This window comes from Arvicanthis niloticus, chromosome 7 (genome assembly GCF_011762505.2).
Source record: "Arvicanthis niloticus isolate mArvNil1 chromosome 7, mArvNil1.pat.X, whole genome shotgun sequence".
NCBI classification, from domain to species: domain Eukaryota; kingdom Metazoa; phylum Chordata; class Mammalia; order Rodentia; family Muridae; genus Arvicanthis; species Arvicanthis niloticus.
The window spans coordinates 74,793,847-74,818,553 of record NC_047664.1 but is presented as its reverse complement, the minus strand read 5'-3'; the positions used below and the strand labels follow the sequence as shown (position 1 = coordinate 74,818,553).

Below are 24,707 nucleotides of genomic sequence, written 5' to 3'. Positions count from 1 at the left end.
CTCTTAGGATGTGCCACCTGCAGCTTTACAAGGTGCTGTGTTTTGCATACAGGTATTGTGTGTCTCTTGAGGGTTTGTGTGTTGGAACCTTGGTTCCCCAATAGTATGGTGGGAGCCTTTAAGAGGTGGAGCCTAGAGGGAGATGTTAGGTCATCCTGACATGCCCTAGGAAGGGGCTGATGTTGTATTTCTTGGATTCTGCTGAACAGTTTCATGAGTTGTCATAAGAGGGGTCTCGATGGAGCAAGCCCAGCCCTTCTCTGGACTCTGTCACATCCTGCCTCACTGCATGGTCACTCCTGGCCACATGTGCTCCTGTCATCGTGAGCCATGCACATGAGGCTTTCTCCAGAGCCTCTGCCATATGCCGTTTTGACTGTCAGCCTCTAACATTGTTAGCTTGGGGCCAGAGAGATGGCTCAGCAGGTGAAGGCGTTTGCTGCCAAGCTTGATGACTTGAGTTGGATCCCTGGAACCCACATGGTGGAGAGAGAAAACTAGGCCCTACAAATTGCCCTCTGATTCCATGGCCCCCCTATAGCACTTGGGTTTCTATACATATGCATGTTTGTGCATGTGCATACCCACAAAATATGTAATATAATATACAAAAATATATTATACAATTATAACATATGTACAATATAATTTTAAAAGTATAAACTAAATAAATCTTCTTTCCTGCCTACCTTTCATCCATTCTTTCATTCTGTCTTTTTGTTTTTCAAGGCAGGGTTTCTCTTTGTAGTCCTGGCTGTTCTGGAACTTGCTTTGCAGACCTGGATGGTCTCGAACCTAGAGACCTGCCTGCCCCCGTCTCCCAAGTGCTGGGATTAAAGGTGTGCACTACTATGCTTGGCTCTCTTTTCTTTATGAGATTTGGTCTTTGGGGCATTTTATTATAATAGTGGGAAAATGGAGTTGATGCATGAAGTATTGTAAAAGTATTCTGCAAAGTGGTTCTGTCAGGAGGAATTTGATTCTCAGCTTCTAAAGGGCCTTACACTTAGAGTTTCTGACCATATAAAGTGTATACAGTCTAGATTGGTTGTGTGTGTGTAGTGTTTTAAGTATCATGGTTAATTTTGATGAGCTACTAAGGTTGTTAAACCACCATATTTTACAAAGCAAAATGTTATTTTTTTTAAGGGACTATATGCATATGTGGAGAACACCTTTCTTTTTATTCCCTCTTGATGTAGAAACCCAAGATTGAACTCAGAGCAGTAGGCTTGTGTAGTAAGCACTTTACTCACGGGGCATCCCAGTGGCCTTAAACCATGTGTTTGATAGCCCCCCAGGGCAGGAGCTAGGCTTATCTTTTTATAATTTCCCACTGATCAGCATGGTGTGTAGCACATTTAGGTGATAGATGTTTAGTAAATAATTCTTGATGAATAAGTAAGGATATCTAGCTTAGTAGAATGGAAAAATTACTTTGTAGTCAGGTGTAGTGGGACACACTTGTAATCCCAGCGCTTGGGAGGTGGAGAGTAGAGGACTGGGGGGTTCAGAATTCAAAGCCAGCTTACCTTAAAAGTAAAAAGCAAAACACAAACTTTTGCAAAAAAATATCAGTGTTCCTCTGAGTATATAATGCAAAGAACTTGTGAAAATGTTGATTCTGTCTGATAGGCAGGGCTGAAATGAGATCTTGCAGTGTGACCCCCTTTCTGGGGAAGCAGGTGCTTCTGGTGGGAGCACAGTTGGAGCGACAAGATCTTAGGAGGGAACAGGCTGAGTTTCTACTGGGTAGTTGTGGAGACGGGCATGATATTGGAATTTCCTGCTTGGTAAATCTCAGAGCCCGTCACAGCCAAGTGCCCTCCCCGCTTTCTTGGGCATCAAAGGAACTCCCCTGCAGAAGCACTTGGCAAGCTGCGCCGGCCTTGTGCATGTTGCTTTTCTATAATTATCTCCTTCTGGTAGTGAGTTTGCTGAAAGCACACACCTCTTTTTTGTTGTTGTTTGTTTGCTTGTTGGGTTTTTTTTTTTTTTGGGGGGGGAGGTGTGTGTGTGTGAGAATGGGTTTCAAGATAGGTTTTCTTTGTCTAGCCCTTGCTGTCCTGAAACTCACTTTGTAAAGAAGGCTGGCCTTGAACTCAGAGATCCACCTGTGTCTGCCTCCTGAGTGCTGGGGTTAAAACACCACCACAAGCAGCTCAGCACAAAGCTCTTAATTTCTCAAGGCCCAAGACACCTCTGCTTTCCTCTTGACTTGCCACTTGTGGTTCGTGGGGCACTTCATCTGGCTTTGGGAGTAGTGACACTGGGAGTACAGAAGCCAGATCTACTCCTTGTTGAGATTCCTCAGGTGCAGCATCGCTGCTCTGTGAGACACTATCTAGCAGCAGGTGTCTTGGTCAATGACAATGCCAGGTGACACACTCCTGTAGATAGTGGGAATTTCATGAGGCCTCAGCCATAGAGGAAGAGCTACAAGCAATCAATGGCTGCTGAGAGGGGGAAGAGTTAGTCTTGACTCCCTGAAAGATTATCTGATCCCTAGCGGTCAGCCCTAAGGCACATGTACATAAGAGTAACATTAGATGGACTGAGTAGGTTGTGTGTTTGTGTGTGTGTGTGTGTGTGCGCTCGCGTGAGCGCGCCTGTATATATGTGCAACAATAATTATAGAATAAGAGGTCATGAACTTGAGAGAGAGTGGAGGGGATATGAAAGGAGTTGGAGGGAAGGGGGAGGGGTAGAAATTACTTAAGTACAGTGCTCACGTATGAAATTCTAAAATAAGTAAATAAATAAATCCCTTGCTGTTATTCTAACTGTGGGTGCCTCAGAGATGAAGGGGGCCCTGTCTTGTTTCTTCTGTTGCTAGAGAGAAGCTCACAGCTCTCTCCTAATCAGCTTTGCAGTGTAACAGGAGACTGTGTCATTTATTCTTCAAGTCAGACTTCTGAAAGTGAAATCGATGCTGAAGGTGGCAAGTTAAGCGGTGGTCACTCCACTGTGCCAGGAGCTCGAGCTAGTCATGGAGATACCCAGACAGTGAATGCCAGTTAAATGTCAGGCTTCAGGGCACTTTGGTAAGTGGAGGGGATTCTGGCTCAGTGGTCTGGGAGAACACATATGGTATGGAGAAATGAGGGCAAATAGAAAATGTAAGTACAGTGACATTCAGAAACATTTGTGTGTGAGTGTGTGTACGTGTGTGTGTACACATGTGTATGCATGTGTGTGTGTTCATGTGTGTATATCTGTGTGTATATGTGTGTATATATGTGTATATGTGTGTATGAGTATACATGTCAGAGTTCGCATATGTGTGCTTATCTGTGTGTGTATATGTCTCTGTGTGTGTCTGTGTTTGTGTGTGTGTCTGCATGTCTGTGTGTTTGTGTATATATATGTGTTTGTTTGCATGTCTGTGTGTCTATGTGTGTGTCTGTGTATTATGTGTTTGTGTCTGTCTGCATGTCTGTTTATATATGTGTGTCTGTCTGTTTATCTCCCTGTGCCTGTGTCTACATGTCTACATGTCTGTGTGTTCATGTATGTACGTGTGTATATGTGTGTATGTGTATACTGGGGATGAAGTGCCTTCTATTCTCAATTCTTCTTCCTCTAGAAAACACCAATGGAGTAGATCCAATTGCTTAGGTCAGTGACTCTTTATTTTAATTTTTATCTTATATGAGTCGGTTCTTTAGCTGCATGAATGTCTGTGAACTACTTATGGCCTATGGAGGCCGAAACAGGACTTCAGGTCCCTAGAGCTGGGCTTCTTTGAGTTGGTTTTGAGCTGCCATGTGGGTTCTGGGAACCAAGCCTGGGTCTTCTGCAGGAGCGACTAGCACTCTTAACTGCTGAGCCATCTCTCCAGCCCTGGTCATTGATTTTCACCCAAACTTTTCTAATAGTTTTCTTTAAATTTGTTTATTTCATTTCAGTTGAACCCCAGAGAGCTTCCTGAGGACAGAGAAGCCTGTGGCTGAGGTCTGGTTTGAGTTTTTCCATGCTGTTGGTTGGGTCTAAGACCCCAGTGCTCATCCCTCTCACAGACTCCCTTCTCATCCAATATGGCATGGGTGAGAAATGAATTCACTTCCCTGGTCCACTGTCGGGCTAAGATGGAGTCAGTTATGCCTGGTGCATTATGTGGTACCCATACATTCTGTGACTTACAAACTTCTGAGTGTGCCTCCTTTGTCCATAAGCAGAGGAGTCCAGACTGCAGGTGGCAGAGCCTTGAGCTATGCATCCCAGATACCAGGGTCCAGTTTCTTTCTAGTTTAGCAATGTTAGGCAGGTCTTGACATTGACCTTGACCCATCTGGGACTACACAGAAAGCACCTTTGCTCTGGGAATAGTGATGCAAAGGCAAGCTTGTTTAAACCTGGTGTTGGCTTTAGTCAGGGAAGGCAACAGGCAGAGGGGCCATGGTTGTAGTGTGTAAGGTCCTTGGGATGCCCAGGGTGATTGCATGTAGCCATGCTTTGGAACTATCAGTTAGTATGCACTGTGCTTTCATCTCCTGATAATGATAGTATATGGTCCACTGAAAGATATTTAGTTATCTGATGAGTACATGCCATCTATTTTGAGTTATTTGGTGTGCACAGGTAGGTGTTACTCACTGGGGGAAATTCATGCAGTTCCAACTACAGTTCCTTTAAGTTTTTAAATCAAGCCTTTGAATAAGTGACTTGCGTCCATGTGGCAAAAATTTCAAAGTGTGTAAAAGGAAAGTGTTCAAAAATACAAGTGCCCTCCAATTCCTGCCCTTGATGGCTGTCAATATTTATAGCTTTTGTGTTCTCATGAGGCATCTTATGTAGACACAATCAAGTATGTGTTTACTCTTAGTTTTAACCTTTATTAATTATTAAAATTTTTTATTTTGGATTCATCTATCTTATTTTACTTTATGTATGTGAGTATGTACATACTTTCTGCCTGTATGTACACACGTATGTGCACCATGTGTGTGCCTGGCACCTTTGGAGGTCAGAAAATGGCATCAGATCCCCTGGAATTGGAGGGTAGGGTGGCTTGGAACTGAACCCAGGTCTTCTGCAAAAGCAACAGGTGTTGTTAACTTCTAAGCTATCTCCTTCAGTCTCTTCTAGTTTTTAAAAGCACAGTCTATATAGTACATATGGATTGTCCGATCTGCCTCTTGCTTTTGTGCCCTGTACTCTGTAAAGAACACCCTCATCTACCAGGTCTCTACCAGCCAGTACTTTTCTCTTCCTCCTCTGCCTCCTTTTCTTACTCCTCCCCTTCTTCCTCCACCTCCTCCTTTTTCTCCTCTTCCTCTTCCTTTTCCTCTTCTTCCTCCAGTTTTTTGGAGGCAGAGTTTTTCTGTATAGTCCTGGCTCTCCTGGAATGTGCTATGTAGACCAGGCTGACCTCGAACTCAGAAATCCTCTCACTTCTGCCTCCTGAGTGCTGGGATCAAAGGTGTGTGCCGCCACGCCCAGCAGCTAGCAGCTTTATGATTTTTTTTTTTTTGTTTGTTTTCCAACAAAACTATAAGGACCAAGTTGTTCATATATCCTGTTGTCAGTGGAGGAACATGTCTGTGGACTGACTTTTTAGAGATGGTTTTGCAGTGGTAGCCATGAGAAATTTTGCCAAACTGCCTTCTGCTAGCCACACGTGCAGCTGGTATTGCCAACAGCATGCCTTAGCACGTGTCATACAAAAACCTCTTACGCTCGGCCAGTTGGGGGCAAATGGCGTCTTGGCTTTTTTTCCTTGCATCTCTTTTTAGTAGAAGTGTGCCCGAGGAACTGTTCAAACATGTAAGACAACTCAATCTCATTTCAATGGTTTGCTTTGGGCAATTATTTTCAAAGTCTAAGGGGAAGTGTGTGCTTTATTTTTATTTTCAATCTGTCTCAGACTCATATCTTTTAGTAAAATACAATAAAAAAAAAGATCACTAGCAAAATGAAATAAAATACGTAAAGATACGTAAAACAGAAGTCTCAATTTTTTATGACGAAGCCTGACAGATACAAAATTGCTCTGGCCACTTGTTGTAGATATATGTCTGCACTTCCCAAGCTGGGCTGGGACTGGTGCTAATGCTTTCAAGTAACATTAAAGGACCATTCACTTACGACAATGCAGAGGTTTAGATTTCTGCATTTGCAATCTATACATTGCTGATTTTTTGGATTTTCGAGACAGGGTTTCTTTGTATAGCCTTGGCTATCCTGGAACTCACTCGGTAGACCAGGCTGGCTTCGAACTCAAAAATCCGCCTGCCTCTGCCTTCCAAGTGCTGGGATTAAAGGTGTGCTCCACCACTGCCCGGCGCTGATTTTTTTTACGTTATATTAAATATCTCTAATGGCGCCACACTGCTCTGGAAAGATCTGGTTCTTGGAGGTGGCAGAGCAGATAATACTCAGACATGGTGACTCTCTTCTTTTCCTGGGAGGAGGGTCGCCTGGCTCACGGTTTTCACTGCAGGACCTTGAGCACAGAGACCAGGATGGCAGGCTGTGGCAGTGGGAACATGAAATGATCCTGCAGTAAAACTGTGCAGAGCCGCCTTCTAGGCCTTGCCAGGACCCCGACCCTAACACCACCTCTTTGGAAAGTAATGAGATGAGAACAAATGGGCGAAGTCAGAGCTGATGGGACATCATCCCGGCGGCGGAGGGATCTCAGGGCCGTGGATTACGAGTGAAGTTCTTATTTCTGGTTCCCTGCAGTCAGTGGCTAGGTGTCAGTTTTGTCCTTCACTCTCAGCTAGAAAACAGACACAGACCCGGCCATTTCTCCTATGCTCTTAAATTGAAGTTAACTTCTGTGTGAGGATGTGGTAGAACCCCTCGCAGGTGTCCGTCACGGGGCAAGTCTGTGCCACTGTGTAGTCAGATGTCCTGGGAATGGATGCCGGGTTTCATTGGAACAGCCCTTATATGTTAGGTCTCTGAGTAACATCACCCCTTCCAGAGTCACATAAGTGACAGGAACTCATGCTGTCATGCATCTGTCATGCTGTACCTTCTCGTGCACCTCTGGCTTCCTGCTGAAGGCCAGAGAAGTGCCAAGAAGTGGTTCTCCGATCTGGAGCTGCGGTTGTAGAGTTTGGCCGCCACTGAGTTCTGCTGCAGCTTAGACCTCGTCTTAGCAAGTTTCTTCAGCCTCCTCAGCTTCATCATGCTCAGCCCTCCTTCACCTGTGAGGTGGGGGCGGGGCATGCCCAGTGGTGATCTATTGGCAGGGAGAGTTAGGTTTATTGTTGCTTAGGGGCTCGGAAGCTCCGTGGTGATGTTTGCTAGTTCATAGCCAGGATGGCCATTCATAACACTCAGGGATATGCCCAGTCAGCAGCCAGAAAACACTCCTGGCTATTTGCCCGCTCTCTCCACTCACAGCTAAGGAATTACTAAAAATGTGAACCAGGCATTCTCTGGCCTGACTCGTAGTCAGCAGCTGATTCTGGAGACAGATGTTTGGGTCCCTGGCTCTGCCCTTAATGGCTCAGTAAGCTTGGTAGCTTTCCTTCAACATTTCCTTGTGTAGGGTGGAAGGACTCTGCCTTGGGTTTGTGGGTGAGATTGCGGGAACATACAGATGTGGAGTTCTTGGAGCACTGAGTCTACACCATTCCCCATCCTTCCTCATGTCCCCAGGTCTGTTCAGTGAGCAGATGTGTTCTCTCTATGGAAAGCACTGCTAGTGGGTGGCATACAAAGCAGACGTAGTCATTTCCTGAGGAGACTCTGAATCTTGGGTAGAGCTGGTGGGCTTTTCTGTAGAGGGCTAGATAGTTTAGGTTTTTGCAGGTTATATCTCTGCAACAAGTCCACGATCTAAGTGTCCTCTTGGAACATAATTGCCACGAATACCCAACCGGTCACAGCAGTATTCCAGTTAAAGTTTATGAAAACATCTGGAAGCACAGAGTAGGACTGTGAACAGTAATTTGCATACATTCATCTAGTAGGGCAACATGTCAACTAATAAGTTACTCTGTTACAAATCGGGATAAGTGCCAAAAGGAAACAGACAGGAAAGGTCTGCTGTGTCTTAGTTAGGGTTTTACTGCTGTGAACAGACACCGTGACCAAGGCAACTCGTATAAAGGACAACATTTAATTGGGGCTGGCTTACAGGTTCAGAGGTTCAGTTCATTATCATCAAGACAGGAACATAGCAGTGTCCAGGCAGGCATGATGTAGGAGGAGCTGAGAGTTCTACATCTTGTTCTGAAGGCAAACAGGAGAAGACAGACTTCCAGGCAGCTAGGATGAGGGTCTTAAAGCCCACACCCACGGTGACACACCCATTCCAACAAGGCCACACCTACTTCAACAAGGCCACACCTCCAAATAGTGCCACTCCCAGGGTCAAGCATATTCAAACCATGACAGTCAGGAAGGTCAAGGAATAAGCCACATTGAAGCCACAGGGTGAGACAGGGACTGCTGGACAGGGAGAGAATGCCAGACAGGATGCGGCTCTGAGGGTTGGAGCCATGGCCTAGGCAGTTCCCTGCCAGGCTCTCTCAGCCCAATCTGCTTTTGCATGTTTTGAAGACATGGTGGATGCACTTCATACACTTTTGCTCTCTCTAACCCAACTCTAGTTTTTTTTTTTTCCCTTCTTTTCTCCATATCCCTGTCACAGAGAGATGAGCTGTATGTGACAGACTAAGACACTTTTGTTCTTCATACCCCTGGTCACAACACCCTCGCTCTCCCTGTGTCCCCTTGCTGTGTAGTACCTAGGCAGGAATTTAGAAGTTGGAGAGGGTCAAATTGCACCTTGTTTTGTTATTTAGTTTTAGCTAACCCACTCTTTAGAAATCAGTTCTCATTTTGCCTTTTAAAATTTAACATAATTTTATTACTTGGGTAAAAGCTTGGACACAATGATGAAAAGCATTCCTTCACATGTCCTGTTTCTGTCAGCTCCATGGATTCATTTCTTTCAAGCAAGTTGTATGTCCTATAAAGGTTTTCTTTATTTCGTTTCACTCGTATGTATGGTTATGTGCCTGGCTTCCAAGGAAGCCAGAAGAGGGAGTTGGATCCCCTGGGATTGATGTCACAAAAAGTTGTGAGCCTCCCTGTGGATTCTGGGAGTCACAGCCTGGTTCTCTTGAAAGAGCAGCCAGGGCTCTCGACCACTAAGCCATCTCTCTAGCTCCTGATGAACATTTTGTATAAGCGGACTGGGATGTTTTGTATTTCAGAGGATGCCTCTAACATAGGGGTGCTCTGTATCTACCCTAATGGGTGAGCTCTGATTCAGTGATAGGTCTGGTCTCAAAAAATATGGTGACTGAGCTAGACACCCAGCATCATCCTCTTACTTCCATATGTTGGCACACACACACACACACACACACACACAGACAGAAGAATGATTGTTGTAAGGATTACCGTGAGTACACAGAAAGTCCTCAGAGCAGTATCTACATGGTTAATATTCCTTCCCACTTATATGCTGTCTTGATTACACCTAAGCCACCAGGTTCCTCATTCCGTCTGAGTCTTAATGGGGGCTCTAGACTCATTCTAAAAACTTGGGCTATATCCTGTCACTGGCCTGTGGGATGACCTTTGTCACTGGAAGTTCGGCGCTACAGTCTTTTTGAATGTTTCATTGTTCTACAGACATCTAATTGGTAAAGTCGCTTTTTGAACATAAAACTAGAGTTCTACCAGCAGCATCCACCACACCTGCCATCTGCTTTAATTCACTCTCTATGACCAACGCCTTACTCTGTATGTATTGAGATATAATTTTGGGCCCTCCCTGGGTCCCCTTTGTACTTTGTACACAATTGAAAGAGAGGTGACATGTCGTGAGATACAGGAGCTGCCTTGGGGAGATCCAAGGCAAGGGCATTTGTTTCTCTGGCACTGGTCTTTACACCTGTGGTGCGGTCTAGCTCACTTCCAAGGATGCCTCCTGGCCTCCATGGCTTTGGTTTTGGTTCACACATTGCAGCAATGTTCTCAGCGCATCTTACAGACCTTGACCTTATCATGATGCTGTGTTCTAATTATTTCTTTCTCTCTGGCAGCCTCCCTCCCCTGGAGGAATTCTAACTTATTTTCCTTATAAATTGCTTTTAAAAATGGTTTGAAAAAGACGTTTCTTTCTGTGCTATCACTCATGATTCTTCTTTCAAGAGTTGTTTGGTGTGTGTGCGTTGGAAGCCCCCTCAGTAGTCTCAGGAGGTGCTTTGAAAAGCTAACATTATAGTCTTGTTGGAACTGGTCCCAGCTCAGATTCTATTTTTAATAAGATTCTTTGGATTGTTTTTCGAAAGGTTCCCACTTTCTCTCACTGACTGAAGTAAGAATTTTGTTTCTTACGCTTCTGGATCCTGTGATTTTTTTTCCCACAGGGATCGGTTCTTTGTTCAGCCTCTGGTCATACAGCATTTATATTTTCAGGGCCTCTGATTGCCTTTTGTGCCATTGTGCTGGGAGCTTGCAACAGGAGGCTAGGCTTTGTGTAGATAATGTGAGTCAAGATTGATATCGTACTGATAACCTTCACTGTTTACGTCACTTCTCTGTTGTCCTGTGGAATAGGCAGGCCGGACATCGGCACTTAGGACCTCTGAGCTCCAAAGAGAGCTGAAGGGACAGAGCTCCAAGACAAACAAACACTGGTAAGAAAAGGCAGGCAACAGTGACAGAGGTGACCTCAGCTCCCTAGTATAGAGGATTAGCTTACTAAACTTTTATTAAACATGTTAAATGTATGTTCCAAAATAATACATCTTTATAGTAAAAAGTCCGGAGTTAAGAGGATAAAAAGAAAATCTCTTGGAGCTGGAGAGGTGGCTCAGGGGCTAAGAGTACTTGTTGCTTTTGCAGAGGACCCTGTTTGTGCCTTCCATGGCACTTGCCTGTTGACTGAAGAAATGATGTTTCTAGGGATGTCCTAAGCATACTGCCATCAGACTGCAGTTTGCTCATCACTTGTCATTTTACACAGCAGTACCTGAAAAGAAACTTAAAAAAATTACCTACAAAGAAGGAGTGAGATATATTTTAGTGGCATTTGCCTGGCGCGCATGAGTTCAATTCCCATGCCACAAAAATAAAAATACTGGCATGGTATTCTGTTTTATAGATTATCAAAATTATTTAATCAGCTTGAGGTACTTATAATATTTTTCTGTTGCAACCCTTGCTTCAGGGACCATCTGAGATATTGCCTGCTAATTGTCCCTTCAATATCTACTTTCTATTTCTAGGTAAGAGAAACTTGTAACTGCCCACAAATGCTTATGTAATGGCAGCGTTTGCCAGGCTCCCTTGCAGCTATGTGGCTTCATAACTCAGATTTTTGACCAGAGGGCTTATAAGAAAAATATCCTTTGTAGTTCTTAAGAGCCTCCTTGTAAGGGGAGACATCCATTCATTTTTCCTCTTGCTGTGACAGAGATTATTTGGTGGCAGGAGCTAGATTAGTCATCTGACTTTTGCTCACCACAAAGTGACTAGACACAAGGACTCTGTATCCACAGCACTATGGGGTTGTTGCACCAGACCTGCACTGTACCATCTTGAACACTGAAATGAAAGAGACAAATGGATTTTCATTTTGAGAAGTTACGCATATGAGTTAGGTTTTTGGTATACTCTCTGTATTCACCTGCATGAGTATATCTAGGTAATAAAGTAGAATTGCAGGATTCTTGGTTGATACCACCTAATTAACCATTAAGTATTCATCACCACTCTCATCATGTGACTTGTGCTCGTGTGTGTCACTGTATCACGGATGCATATGTTTAATGGAGATAACCCCCAAATCCGCTGAAGAGGTACAAAGAAAAGTGTTACCAAAGAAAAATGCTAGAATGTAAAAGCAAGAGCTTAGTTCCAAATGTCAATATCTGTTGCATTCTGTATCCATGGAAACCAATTCCTGTGTGTCTATAAAGGGAATGGGAGGATGGGTGAGTGATGGAAGATACCACTTATGCTTCATTGAACAGCACACCGGGAGAATATACAGGTCTGGGTCTATATTATCATTCACACAGTTGTGTCACAGACATCCCTAACCATCCCTGTCTGTGCCTAGCCACCTGACCATCCATCTAGCTTATAGGTACTATGGGCCTACTATGTGCTCTTCACTGAGAATGTAGTATTGGGAAGGTTATCGTGTCATATATTGTTATGGATTAAATAAGATGTTAATGATTATAAAAATAATAACGGTCATATTGGGGGAGACAGTGTGCATGGGGAGATGTGGGAGAGTTGTATCAGTTTTTTCTTTCTGCTATAAAAAAAATTACCCTAGTGGCTAGAGAAATGGCTCAGTAGGCAGGAGTGCCTGCTGGGTAAGTGTGTGGACCGAGCTCCCATCTTGGCATCTAAGAAGACAAGTGTGGCAGTTTGTATGAATAATCCCAATGCTGAGGGATGAGGCAGAAACAGGAGTATATTAGAGCTTACTAGCTGCCAACCTAGCTCTAGGTTCAGTGAGAGACCTTGGCTCAATGGAACAAGGTAGAGGGTGATAGACCATGACACCCAATGTCCTCCTCTGGCTTCCATGCATGCATGCACAGAGGTATGTGTACCTACACACACATGGTCAAACACCACACCAACACCCCCCCCCCCCCCCACACACACACACACTAAATTAGCAGCTCAAAAAGAGCAGCATTATTCTTTACAGTGTGTGGCCAGATTGCTCACCCTAGGGTGCACCAGCTTCCTGGTTGTTGGGATTTCTGCAAGCTTCCTTTGTTCCTTGGCTCACAGGCCTTTCTATCTCCAGGGTCAGAAATGTAGTAGTTTTAGTGTTTCTACTCTGACCTCTGGGGACATAGAGCATCCTGCCAAGTCCATCTCTCATCTGGAGAATCTAGAAACACCTTCCTGTAGCAAGATCATTCGTTTAGTCATCTGTAAAGACCCCTTTGCCGTGCATGGGAACTCGATGGAGTCCAGGGATACGAAGTGTACAGCTGGGGAGGGATGTCACCCTGCCCGCCACAGGACTGCTTTAACAGAGAGACGCTGCTCTGTGAAGGATTCCCAGAAGAGTTGGCCTTTCAATTAGTCTTGTAAGGTACAGGCAAGGGAGAGTGACTAGGGAAGAGTTTGGGGTGACCCGAGACTGAAAGGCAGTCATTGGTCTAAGCAGGGTTTGCAGAGGATGAGTGACAAGAGAGGTTAGTGACAGCCCTGAATGCCACCAGGGGGGAATTCCAAAAACAATTTCGTGTTTAAAAGGAACACTTTCTCCTATAGTGGTTAGGGCTGGCTAAGGAGGATGGCAGAGGAGCTGATGGTGATTTGGACGAGAGATCTTGCACCTTGTCTAGCTGCAGCTGAAAAAGAAGTGGATGGAGTGGAGAGACTGAAGGAGTTTGTCAGCACAGCACAGCGATGGATTCTGGGATCAACTCATGTCACAGTTCAGCAGGGATGTGGGGTATGACCTGGAGGGTCCAGCCTGGAGAAAGCAGGGCCATTTACTAAGCAGGAAAACAGCAAGGGTATGAGATGTCCCATTTGAGTAGACGGATGTTAAGGGCCAGTGTACAGGAAGTGGGAAAGCCTGTATTAATGCCACATGGAGCTCTGAGGGAAGTCTGCAAGGTGCAGATAGTTAGAAATGGTTGGCTTGCGGCTCCTGACTGAAACCTTGCAGAGGCGTCTGCTGCAACCCTGGAAAGAGACATTGGGAGGCTTCAGGCCACCTCTGAGACAAGCCAGCTGTCGACAAGTCTCACCCTGGGGAGCTGGCTATATTTGTAGCTTCTCAGGGTGATGTGGGGGTGAAATCCAGAAAGAGATTTTTTTTCCCCTTTTGGGTTCTGGGATTGAGTCTAAGAACTGTGCAAATGCTTGGAGAGATATGGAGGTGAGGAAGGATGGACAGTCTTTACAGACAGAAACCATTAAACACACAGTGCCAGTTTCCTAGGCAGTTGTAGCCAATTTATATTATCTGAGTGACAATCTACATTAGTCCCTTTAAAAAAAACAAATTTATTTATTATTATTATTAGTCTATTGTTATGTATATGTATGTATATATGTATATATACATATATGTATATATACACACATATATACACGTATATATGTATATATATGTGTATATATATACATATGTATATATATATATGTATATATATGTGTATATATATACATATGTGTATATATATATATATATATATATATATATATATATATATATATGTGTGTGACATATATACCTGTGTGGAAGTCAGAGGACAACTTTTCTGATGTTGGTTCTCTACTTCCATATTCACATGGGTCCTGGGGATCAAACTCGTGTCACCAGCCTGGCATGGAAAGTGCTTTACCTGCTGAGCCATCCTGCTGGCCTCACTGCCTTTCTGATAGTTCTGAAATCCAAAGTAGGTTTCAGTGGGCCAAAGCCCAGTGGATGGATGCATTCCTGTTAGAGCTGCAGGCATTTCCATGGTGGAGACTGGACCACACCTTGGCTCTGTCTCTTCCTCCATCTGCAAAGCTTTTGAGGTTGTCACCCAGTGTCCCCTCACTCTGCCTTGCCCATGCTCCTGCTTTGAAGGCCAGTTGGGAGCACACTGAGCCCCACTGGATTAGTCCAGAGCAAGCCCCATTCTATTTGGCCAGCAAATGTGTGAATTAATACCATCTCAGATTTCCTTTGCTGGGTGAGGGGTTGTGTTCACCAGTTTGGGGGATTAGAACAAGCATGTCCTTGGTGGACTGGGATTCTACCTTTATATACAACAGCATATGTGTACACACACACACACACACACATTTATTTATTATTGATTGAATATTTATACATACACACACATACACACACAGATGCACACACACTTTATATATGCTGCTGACTAATGTGTTGGTAAATGATAGGTCACATTTACCATAGTGGTCTCATAAGATTATAATGGGGCCAAAAAGTTATCACCTGATGTGGTACATGAGAGGCTTTCCAGAGAGGCATAATTCTCTTTCACTCTCCCTTTTTCTCCCTCTCTTCTTCCTTCCATTTATATGTGTGTGTGTGTGTGTGTGTGTGTGTGTGTGTGTGTGTGTTTCCTCCCAGGACAGATCAAAGTAATGACTAACTTGGTGAACCAATGAATTTTTCCTTGGGTTCTTAACTAGAGCGTGGGTGAGGGGTTACTTACAGAGTAAGTATGACTCAAAAGCAGCTGCATCTGGGAAAGAATGAGGCCTCATGGGAGCCGTAGTCCTAGAGCTGGCAGGTGGCTAAACAGATCCAAGAATCTCCTCTCTGCACTTACACTGGTCACAGTCTCCTCCCTGAGTGGTGGTTTTCTGCTTCCATAGCTCTGGATTGAGTCCCTCATGAATCTTGCAAGTTTCAACTTCCTCAGGCATGTGAAGTTTGTTTACCCCTGAGTCTCCCAAGCCTCTCCACTCTCTTCTGGAACGTTCTAACTTGGAGAGCACTGTTGTGTTATACTATCTCAAGCAATGCCATGGTTGTAACAAGCTAGTGTGAGCTGTTCCTCAGTGTGACACACTCTGCATCACTGTGGTGACATGTAGAAACAGACCTATTGCCAGCTGCATAAAAGTACAGCACACAACACTATGCAGGGCACACAACACATGGTGATAATAAGCAGCTAAGTACTTACATTATATATTTATAATGGAATATATATATAATATACATATTATATATAATGGAATATATATAATATATATTTATATATTATATCATGGAAGCATCGACATTGTTTACAACAGAGAGACACATAGGCTTCTGAGCAGCCAATTAAGGAGTCCTTGATTTCTGGTGCAATTTTTTTTTTTTCCTATTAAGCTAGAAAGGGGTGAAGGGGATGCTAATGTCTTAGAGGCTCAAGAAATTTGGAAACAGTCACTGTGGAGAGAGGAGCAATTTCACTCTGTGATGTTGGAATGCAGTATCTTTGTTATCTATCTATCCTCTATCTATCATGTGTCTATCATGTGTCTATCTATCTATCTATCTATCTATCTATCTATCTATCTATCTATTCATTTGAATCAGGGTTTCTCTGTGTAGCCCCAGCTGTCCTGAAACTCACTCTGTAGACCACAATGACACCAAACTCATAGAGATCTGCCTGCCTGCCTGCCTGCCTCTGCCTCCGCCTCCTGAGTGTTGGGACTAAAGGTGTGAGTCACCATACCCAGCTTGAATGCTGTTTCTAAGGCTTCCAGACTGGATGAATTTGGGTGAACCTAGTTAATATGGTTGCCTGACCTCTCTTTCCCTTGAATACTGGATGCTTGTCTGGGTGTATATTCAGAAAAAGATGGAGAATTTGGTTCATAATGGGTTCCTACTTTGCTGGGTGGGAAGTCCAACGGGCAGGTTAAGGGAATGGAAGGGTAATTGAATCATGGCCTGCATAGTCTACGATAAATAATAAAGCAGAAGAGTGGATCAGTTACCTCTTCATCACTATACTCAGGTTACCTAAGAACAATTTAGAAGATGGAGTTGCTTTTTGGATCACAGCTTCAGCGGTATTAGAACGTGGATGTGGCTGAGCAGAACAGTTCACACCGTGGCTGCCAGAAAATGGAGAAAAGGGGATGCAGAGAATGTCCAGGACAAGATGCATCCCTTAAGGATGTGCTCTCAGTTACCTGGCTTCTCCAGCTAGACCCCACCTCCTATGTTCCAGAACTAAACAGTGTCCTAGCCTACAGAGTGCCACCACCTGGGGACCAAGACTCCAAAACATCAGCTTGTGGGTGACTGCTCGTATCTAAAGCAGTACAATTTTAGCACAGTGTAGGTCTCTCCATGATGGGAGACTTCAAGAAGGAGTGGGCAGAGCTGAGCTTGGGTGGCAAGTGGGTGGCTGGAGTTGAATACAGTGGAATACAAGATATCGAGACAAGAGGATGTAACTGGGAGAGCGGCTCTCCCATGCGGCTTCTCCACCTGAATGCTGAGACCACCCAGGATAATGGCAAAACCTGAGACCTATGCCTGAGTCATCTATGATTTGGGGCCACTGAGGAGAAAAGGACTTTGGCCGCCAACTTCAGAAAGGTGTTTGACATGTGAGCGAAGTTGTAGAGCCCCAGGCAGCTTCTCCTCCTGGCCCCTTCACGATCTTGTGTGTGGGGTCAGAGTGAACAAGTCGGGAGGTGTTGATATCAGGGAAGAGCCCGTTCTCACCAGCTACAGAATTCTCGCCTGCCCCACGCGTGTGGTGATCCTTCCATCTGTGCAAGTGGATACTGTGTGACCGCAGGGTCACTCTGTCCTTAGTGCAAATCTCCACCCTCATTTCCAGAATTCCTTTCCACAAATGGCAAAAGTGAGACCGTGCTCAGTCAAAGAATTAAATAGCGAAGACCATGTGCTAACTTCTCTACATTGCCTTTTTTCATAAAGAAAGATCTAATGAGATCTGGTTCTAATCAGTGTCACATTGGATCTTCCACAGATCCTGCTCTCGCTGGCAAATATTCTAATTTTGCTTGAAAAAAAAATAGATGTAGGCCCACTTAATACCCATTATTTACATTAGTTTATGATTTAGAAACAACATTATAAAAATGTTAGTGTTCTTCGTCTGTACCATACAATCCTGCCATAATTTGATCCGTTATTTTAAAAGGTCAGCTGTAACAAAGCCATGGTGTTGCAGAGACAATGGTTTTTCACAACACTGAAGGAAGGGTTCTGAAACCAGCTCCCATCTGAGCACTCTCAGATAGGTGGGGGGTAAAGAAGTCTAGACTGGTGGCAGAGCAGAAAGAGCAAGACATCACATGATACCTAAGAGTAGGGGTGGGGGAAGAGCCTGCCTTACTGCTGTTCTGGTCACTTGTGTTGGCATTTAGTCTAGGCTCCGCCCCACAGTTACCTGGCAACAGCTAGGCATGCTTGACTCACTATAAAAGGGGCTGCTTGCCCCCTCCTCTCTCTCTTGCTCTTGCTTTGTCCTGTTGCTCTTCCTCTTTACCCATTCCCTTGTCTCTCTTCATGTGCTCATGGCTGGCCTCTACTTCTCTCCCTCTCCTTCCCCGCCCCCTCCCCCCCACCTTTCTCTACTACCCTCTCATCTTCTCTCCCCATGTCCTGAGTAAACTCTATTCTATACTATACCTTCGAGGGGCTGGTCTTTAAGGGGAAGGGATGCCTCCGAATGGGCCCACAGAGTCACCCCCTCCCCCCACACCTGTCTACACATCCACCAAGCATATTCCTTCTCTCTCTATTTTTATAAAACACAACAGCTTGGATTCAAGTTATTTTCTACTTAATGTGTGCTTTGTGGCAAGTAACCATTTTGACTGGTTCCCAGTCTACTTCATGGCCATGCCTTTCTCAAGGAGGGGATGATTGTTATATGAATTAAGATTATACGGCATTGGGGGGGGGGAGATGGGATAAAGAGATAGCTTAATGGTTAAGAGCATCTGTTGCTCTTGTGGAGGATCTGGATTTGGCCCAGCACCAATGTGGTGGCTCACAACCATTTGTAACTCCAGTCCTGGGGAATCTGACACCTTCTTCTGGTAGCAGGTATGCACAGAGCAAACTTATACACATGCGGGCAAAACATTCATATACATAAAGAATAAATAAAAGAACATGCAGCATTAGACATCTCTTAAAGTTTTTATTCTGCTCTCTCTCTTTCTCTCTCTCTCTCTCTCTGTGTGTGTGTCTGTGTGTGTGTGTCTGCTTGCCTGCTTGTATATGTGTGTGCAGGTGTGTGTGGAATCAAGAGGGTGCCAGATCCCCAGGAGCTGGAGTTATAGGTTGTTGTGAGCCTTGTGACTTAGGTGCCAGAGGATCAAACTCAGGTCTTCTGCAAGAGCAGCATATACTCTTAAATCAATGACTCACACCCAGGCCCAGTCGTATTACTTTCTAAATATAAAATGCTTAGCTTTCTGTTCTCTGTGTCCCAACTCCTTGTGTCTCTGTGAGCTATGAGTCTTCTGTAATAGCCTGAGAAATAGAAGGCTGCAGATGGCCAGGGAACATGAGCAAAGGGCTCTGATTTATCCACCACTCCCCCCACATGCAGAGCTCTGTACGCCCAGAGCAAACAAATATAGATCAGAAACGTTTCCAGCATTTCATCCGTACCGAGCACTCAGACTTTGTCTTTTTTTTTTTTTTTTTTGGTTTTTCGAGTCAGGGTTTCTCTTTATAGCCTTGGCTGTCCTGGAACTCACTCGGTAGACCAGGCTGGCCTCGAACTCAGAAATCCGCCTGCCTCTGCCTCCCAAGTGCTGGGATTAAAGGCGTGCGCCACCACCGCCCGGCAGACTTTGTCTTTATTTTATAAACTATCCAGTGTACCAACAGTTTACATAGCATTTATATTATATTGGGTATAATACGTAATGCCGGAAAGATGTAAAGCATAGAGAAACATACGCATAGGTTATAAGCAACTACTATACCATTTATGTAAAGGAACTGAGTGTCTTTCCAGGGATCGGGAACCTGTTCCCTGTGGTCAGTGATGACTGTATACTTGACTAGAGTGAACTATTTTCTCCTTATGACCAGCTCATTCAGATCATAGGGAGAAATGACCATCCATCACCAGTGACTGGCCCCAGGTGGGAGCTTCATCACTGTTTTGATGGATAGGCTTTGTGCAACATTTGGATAAGATTGAAACTGATCCCGAGTTCAGCCTTTGGGAGTTGGTTACAGGCTGTGGTCTAGCTGGGTCAACAATGGCTCTCTCCCAATCGAAGACCCGAAAATCCAGGAGTTGTTCAGTTCATGAGGCTGCATACATATCTCAGCTGGTCTTCAGCTAGAGTCCAGAAGCAGTAGGCTCTACTGCCAGTGAAGGAAGACACTTGCCAGCGAGAGCGAGAACAAGCAGGCAAAGAAAGCAAGCTTCCTTCTTCCATGTTCTTTAGATAGGCTGCCAGCAGGTGGAGCTCAGATTAAAGGTGGGTCTTTCCACCTGTAAAGATCTGGATTAGAATGGGTCTTCCCATTGCAGATGATTTAATTATGAAAAATCCCTCACAGGTATATCCAGCCTCTTGGGTTTTAAGTTACTTCCCGGATGTAGACAACTGGGACTAGCCATCACACATAGTTTAGTTCTTATGTGCATCATGAGGATAAACTGCAGTCCCTGGCACAGAGGGCACAGGAGTTGTTAGTCTTACCAGGTTTAGCAATCCGATGCATCCGACAGCTGTCAGGACTCTCACTGGATCCTTCTATTATCTGCGGCATTCTCTGGACATAGAGCCTTCTCCTTCCCTGAGTTCTCTACTTAATGGTGCAGGTGCGTAGCCTCTACGCTTACAGGCCCCTCAGCCTCAGCATCCCCGCCAGCCCCATCTCCGAGCATCTTCTCCATGCTCACCAGCTCCCAGTGTATTGTCTGATAGGCCTGCTTTGGGCTTCAGGCCATCTTCATGTATGAAAGTGGGAACCCCATGAGAGCTGGCATGTATGTCTGTCTCTTCACCATTCGCATTAATGCCTGGACCTAGAGATTAGTGCCTGGTTGAGCAGGTGTGTGGGAGCTCCTTAACAGAATGCAGATAAACTGACGTTGAAAATGGTTCCATCTTCCAGGCCCTCTGTTTCTGCAGCCGTCTGGAGTGTTTTAGTCAGAAGATCATCTTGTTATTTATGTATCTATCTCAAATACCCTTTCCTAATGGAAAGCTCAGGGTCTGGGGCCACAAGTACGCTGGGTAAGGAATTGAGTGAAAGCTTTGCTACCGAGTCTCCAGGTTTACTTGTAGTGTCACACATCCGGCGTTCGCTGCTGACAAGGGATGCTTGTTTCAGGAGTGGACCAGCTGCCATCACCCCACTTCCTCGTCTGTTTTCATGCCACAGGACTGTTGTTCTGTTTTCTTGTAGGGCACCAATGCCTCTGCTCTGGAAAAAGACATTGGACCAGAGCAGTTTCCGATCAATGAACACTACTTCGGATTGGTCAATGTAAGTATTTATTGTTTCTAATGTTTTCGGGTATTTGACGTAACTCTGATGACTTGTTTTTGTTGTTTTTTTTTTTTTTGTTGTTTTTTTTTGTTTTGTTTTTTTTTTTTTTTGTTTTGTTTTTGGGAGATAAGATCTAGCTATGTAGGTCTGTTGGTCTTGAACTCATTATGTAGACCTGGCTGGCCTTGAACTTGCCTCTGTCTGAGCATTCCCAGCTCTGCGCTACTGTTAGCATCTCTATTTAAATAACTGTCTGCATGCTTTAGTTAGGAGCAGAGTCAAATGCTGGAGAAGGGCATTTTAATCTACTTTTTAAAATGCTCTAGTAGCTATCCCCAGCCAAGGACTTACTTGCTACATTATTGATTGAATTTGCATCCCCTTTCCCACGTGTCTAGGGCTTCCCTTTGTATGTGTCACTTTCACAGTGATTTCATTAGCGTGCAGCCAAACCTGCTTTGCTTTCTCCTCCTTTTCTCACAGCCTGGGCCTCTCAGTGTTTGTTTTGGTATGGGTCAATACACGTGAGTTTTCAGACTTGGGAGCTGGTTACCTATGCTTGGCTAATAATACAGCTTATATTAGAGAGCTATAGTTATACACTTGTGGTAGGGGAGGGCTGTCAGTCAAGAACCAAGAGTCATTTATCCCAGAATTACTTGGCCCCAATTGTTGTGTGACAAAACTTTTCCTAGGGAGACGCAACCCACACATCCAGTCACCCCAGATAGGGAGCTCACTCCAGACCAAATTACAGTTACCACCAAGGTTTAGTTTGATGAACCAATCAATTTTATTGGGGTTGCAGGAGTATGGGTGAGGGGTTACTCACAGGAGCAGAAATGACTCAAAGACAGCTGCATCACCAAAGCTCACCCCAGCTGGCAACCTGGAGCATACTGCACAGCCTGCAGGCAGCTCAGCAGGGTGGAGAGTGTCCTTTCCAAGTGACACCTTGTCTAAACCTCTTCCAAGCAGCTCAACTGGTTTCTGCCTCTTCCATACAGCTTGTCCATGAGTCTTCTTGGCAGCTTTTGTTTTTCCTAGAGTCTTCTTTGTAGTTTAGCTGTTTACTTTGACAGGGAGGGGCCTAGTGAATCTGGTCAGTTTCAGGGACTTCCTGAAACTATTTTGAGATTTTCACTTTTCCTATGTAAGGAGCTTCTCTCACAGATGGAGGGTTTCAATCTTGGAGGAAGCTGTTCCACAACACTGGTTTTCTTCCTGCTAGGCGGGAGCCCCTTAGTGTCTGGCTTTACTTATTGCTCCGCTTCCTTGGTAGCAGAGCCATGTGCTAAAGTGGTATTACCCATCACCCCTATGGATTTTCTACGTCACTGTATCTTTATTGAATAGAAGTTTTAGGTGCAAGTGTGTTAGCTCCCAGACACCTGGGTTTCTGAAGCAGCTGCTCTGCCAGTTTTTCAGTATCCTACTGTGGTGTGTGCTTGGAGAAGTTGGACACGTTCTTTGCAATTAAATGCTACATTGGGTGTAAAGGAAAGAGCTACATTTGAATTCTCCTTTTACTGTTAACTGGTTGTGTGATCTCAGGCAAGGAACTTGGCCTTTTTGGTCCTCCATTCCCATTTTTACTAATTGTGGTTGCAGTGGTTTCCCCCTCTTGAGTCACAGTGAAGGATGAATGAGAGAGGGGAGTGGGGGAGTGCCACTATGTGAGGCCCTGATGAGAGGCTGGGGTATGTTGTAGACGCTTGAAAAATATTCCTTTTATTTCTTTAGAGTTGACTACTAGATCAGCCCTGTTGTGACTGTAGAGTGTGTGGGTAAAGGGTATTGAAACTGGACAGAGGAAGGCCACATAAGGTCCTGGAAATACAGGATATCAAATTGGCAAAACTCAGTCTTCAAATTTTAATACAGTTTATTTTAGCAACTGTGTGTGGACATCCACTTAACTCTCTGAAGAGAGTTATTCAATTCCTGGGAATTCTCCCCTAACTAAGGAAAATACAAATGTAGACTATGGAGAGAAAATTAAGGCTGTTGCTTACCTTGTAGAAGAATTATGAGGACTGTATTTATTAACAGCTCCATTTATGATTCCTTAACTTGTAATTTATGAAGGTGCCAGCCTCTGTGTGAAAGGATTGTCACCTGCTACATGATTGTGTCAGGGAGAATATGAACTGAAGATGTCCTAGCCACAAAGCCATTCAGAGATGCCCGTGTTCCAGTTGACCTCTACAGCATTTTGTAATCTAGGCTATGGATCTTGTTATGTCTTTGGAATTTCTTCCTGTTCATTTACTGAGTGGGAACAGCCTTAAAATACAGGTCTCAGCTGGCCTCCAACAGAGCTGGGCTTCCAGTCTCTTAGAAACCAGTGGGATAATGACTTTCCCCTCTGAAGTCAAAAATCTCAGTGTCTGTGACCGGAGAGGGATAGATTGTTGCTGTGTGGGCCCTAATCTGATTACAGAGGAACCAGCGACTTGTATGATACCATATTGGGACAATTGCCACCTTGGACAAAACACAAGGCAGGGTTACTTAGAAGAAAAGAGGCGGGGAAGAAGGGAGGGTCGCCTATGGAATCACTTCTTGCTCCATTGCATTAGAATAGATGAGATTTTGTATGGTGAGGCAGCAGCCACTGCAGTCCTAAACAAACTCTGTTCCTCAAAGGCTTTGTTTGAGCAAGCGTTTAACTCCTTAAATACACACCCACCCACTCCCTGCATTGTATGTGCATGTATGTATATATATACATATGCATGTACACACACACACACACACACACACACACACCTCCTCTTGACCTATATCCCCAGCCCCTTCAGTTTCTTTTTGATGATTTTGATTTTTATAGTCATGGGAGGGTTTTCTTTTTGTTTTGTTTTGGTTTTTTGAGACAGGTAATTCCTGTATAGCTCAAGCTGCCTGGAACTCATTGTGTGGTACAGGCTGGCTTCCAACTTGCAATGGACCTCTTGCCTCAGCCTCCCAAGGGTTGGGACCACAAATGTACGTCACCATGCCTGCAGTCAGGAGAGTTTTGTAAATATTGCTTTGTGTCTTTTCTTTAGCCAGCTGTTCTCCTGAGTCTCCATGTCATGTGGGTTTTCTTTCTTGTCTTTTTCTAAGCACCAGAGCTCCTTAGATTCCTAATCAGAGTACTTATTATAAGTTTATAGACTTTGATGGATCAGAAACTCTCATCTGTGGGGGATGCATTTCAGGACCCCAAATGGATGTCTAAAACTGGATTGTACCACATTTTATATAGACTGTTTTTTTTTTTTTCTGTATGTATACACTGGTGATAAAGTTTAATTTGTACATTAGGCACAAGAGATGAAATTATGCCCTAATAAAATGGAACAATTACAGTAAATTATCAGTATTAGTTTGTTTCTTAATACTAGGTTGGGGCCATTGTTAAGTAATATAAAGGTTACTTGTGATACCCAAGATAGCTACTAAATGACTAGTGGGCAGGTACCATATGTATTGTAGATGCAGGAGACTAAGGCGTGATTCACATCCTGGGCAGGATGGTGTAGGATGGTGTGAGATTCCATCCCAGCACTCAGAATGGTATACAATAGAAAATTGTAGATAATTTATTTCTGTAATTTTCCACCTAATGTTCACAGACTGTGGTTGATTCCCGAAAACTGAAAGCATGTCAAGTAAAGCTATAGCTAAGGAGGGGGTGTGGGTGAATGACTATACCCCAGTGGTTCTCAACCTGTGGATTGTGACCCCTCTGAAGCTCCATTTACCCTTTCACAGGGGTTGCCTA

General features: G+C 44.3%; 1 protein-coding gene across 2 annotated transcripts in view; it reads left to right on the top strand.

The window, feature by feature from the left end:
* Window positions 1–24,707, top strand: part of Usp46 (ubiquitin specific peptidase 46) — a 68,032-nt gene that overhangs the window by 8,173 nt on the left and 35,152 nt on the right. For both annotated transcript variants that reach the window (XM_034508751.2, XM_076938658.1), the window contains exon 2: window positions 20,855–20,935. In XM_034508751.2, coding sequence (XP_034364642.1) covers window positions 20,855–20,935 — 81 coding nt within the window. The remainder of the gene's footprint in view (window positions 1–20,854; window positions 20,936–24,707) is intronic.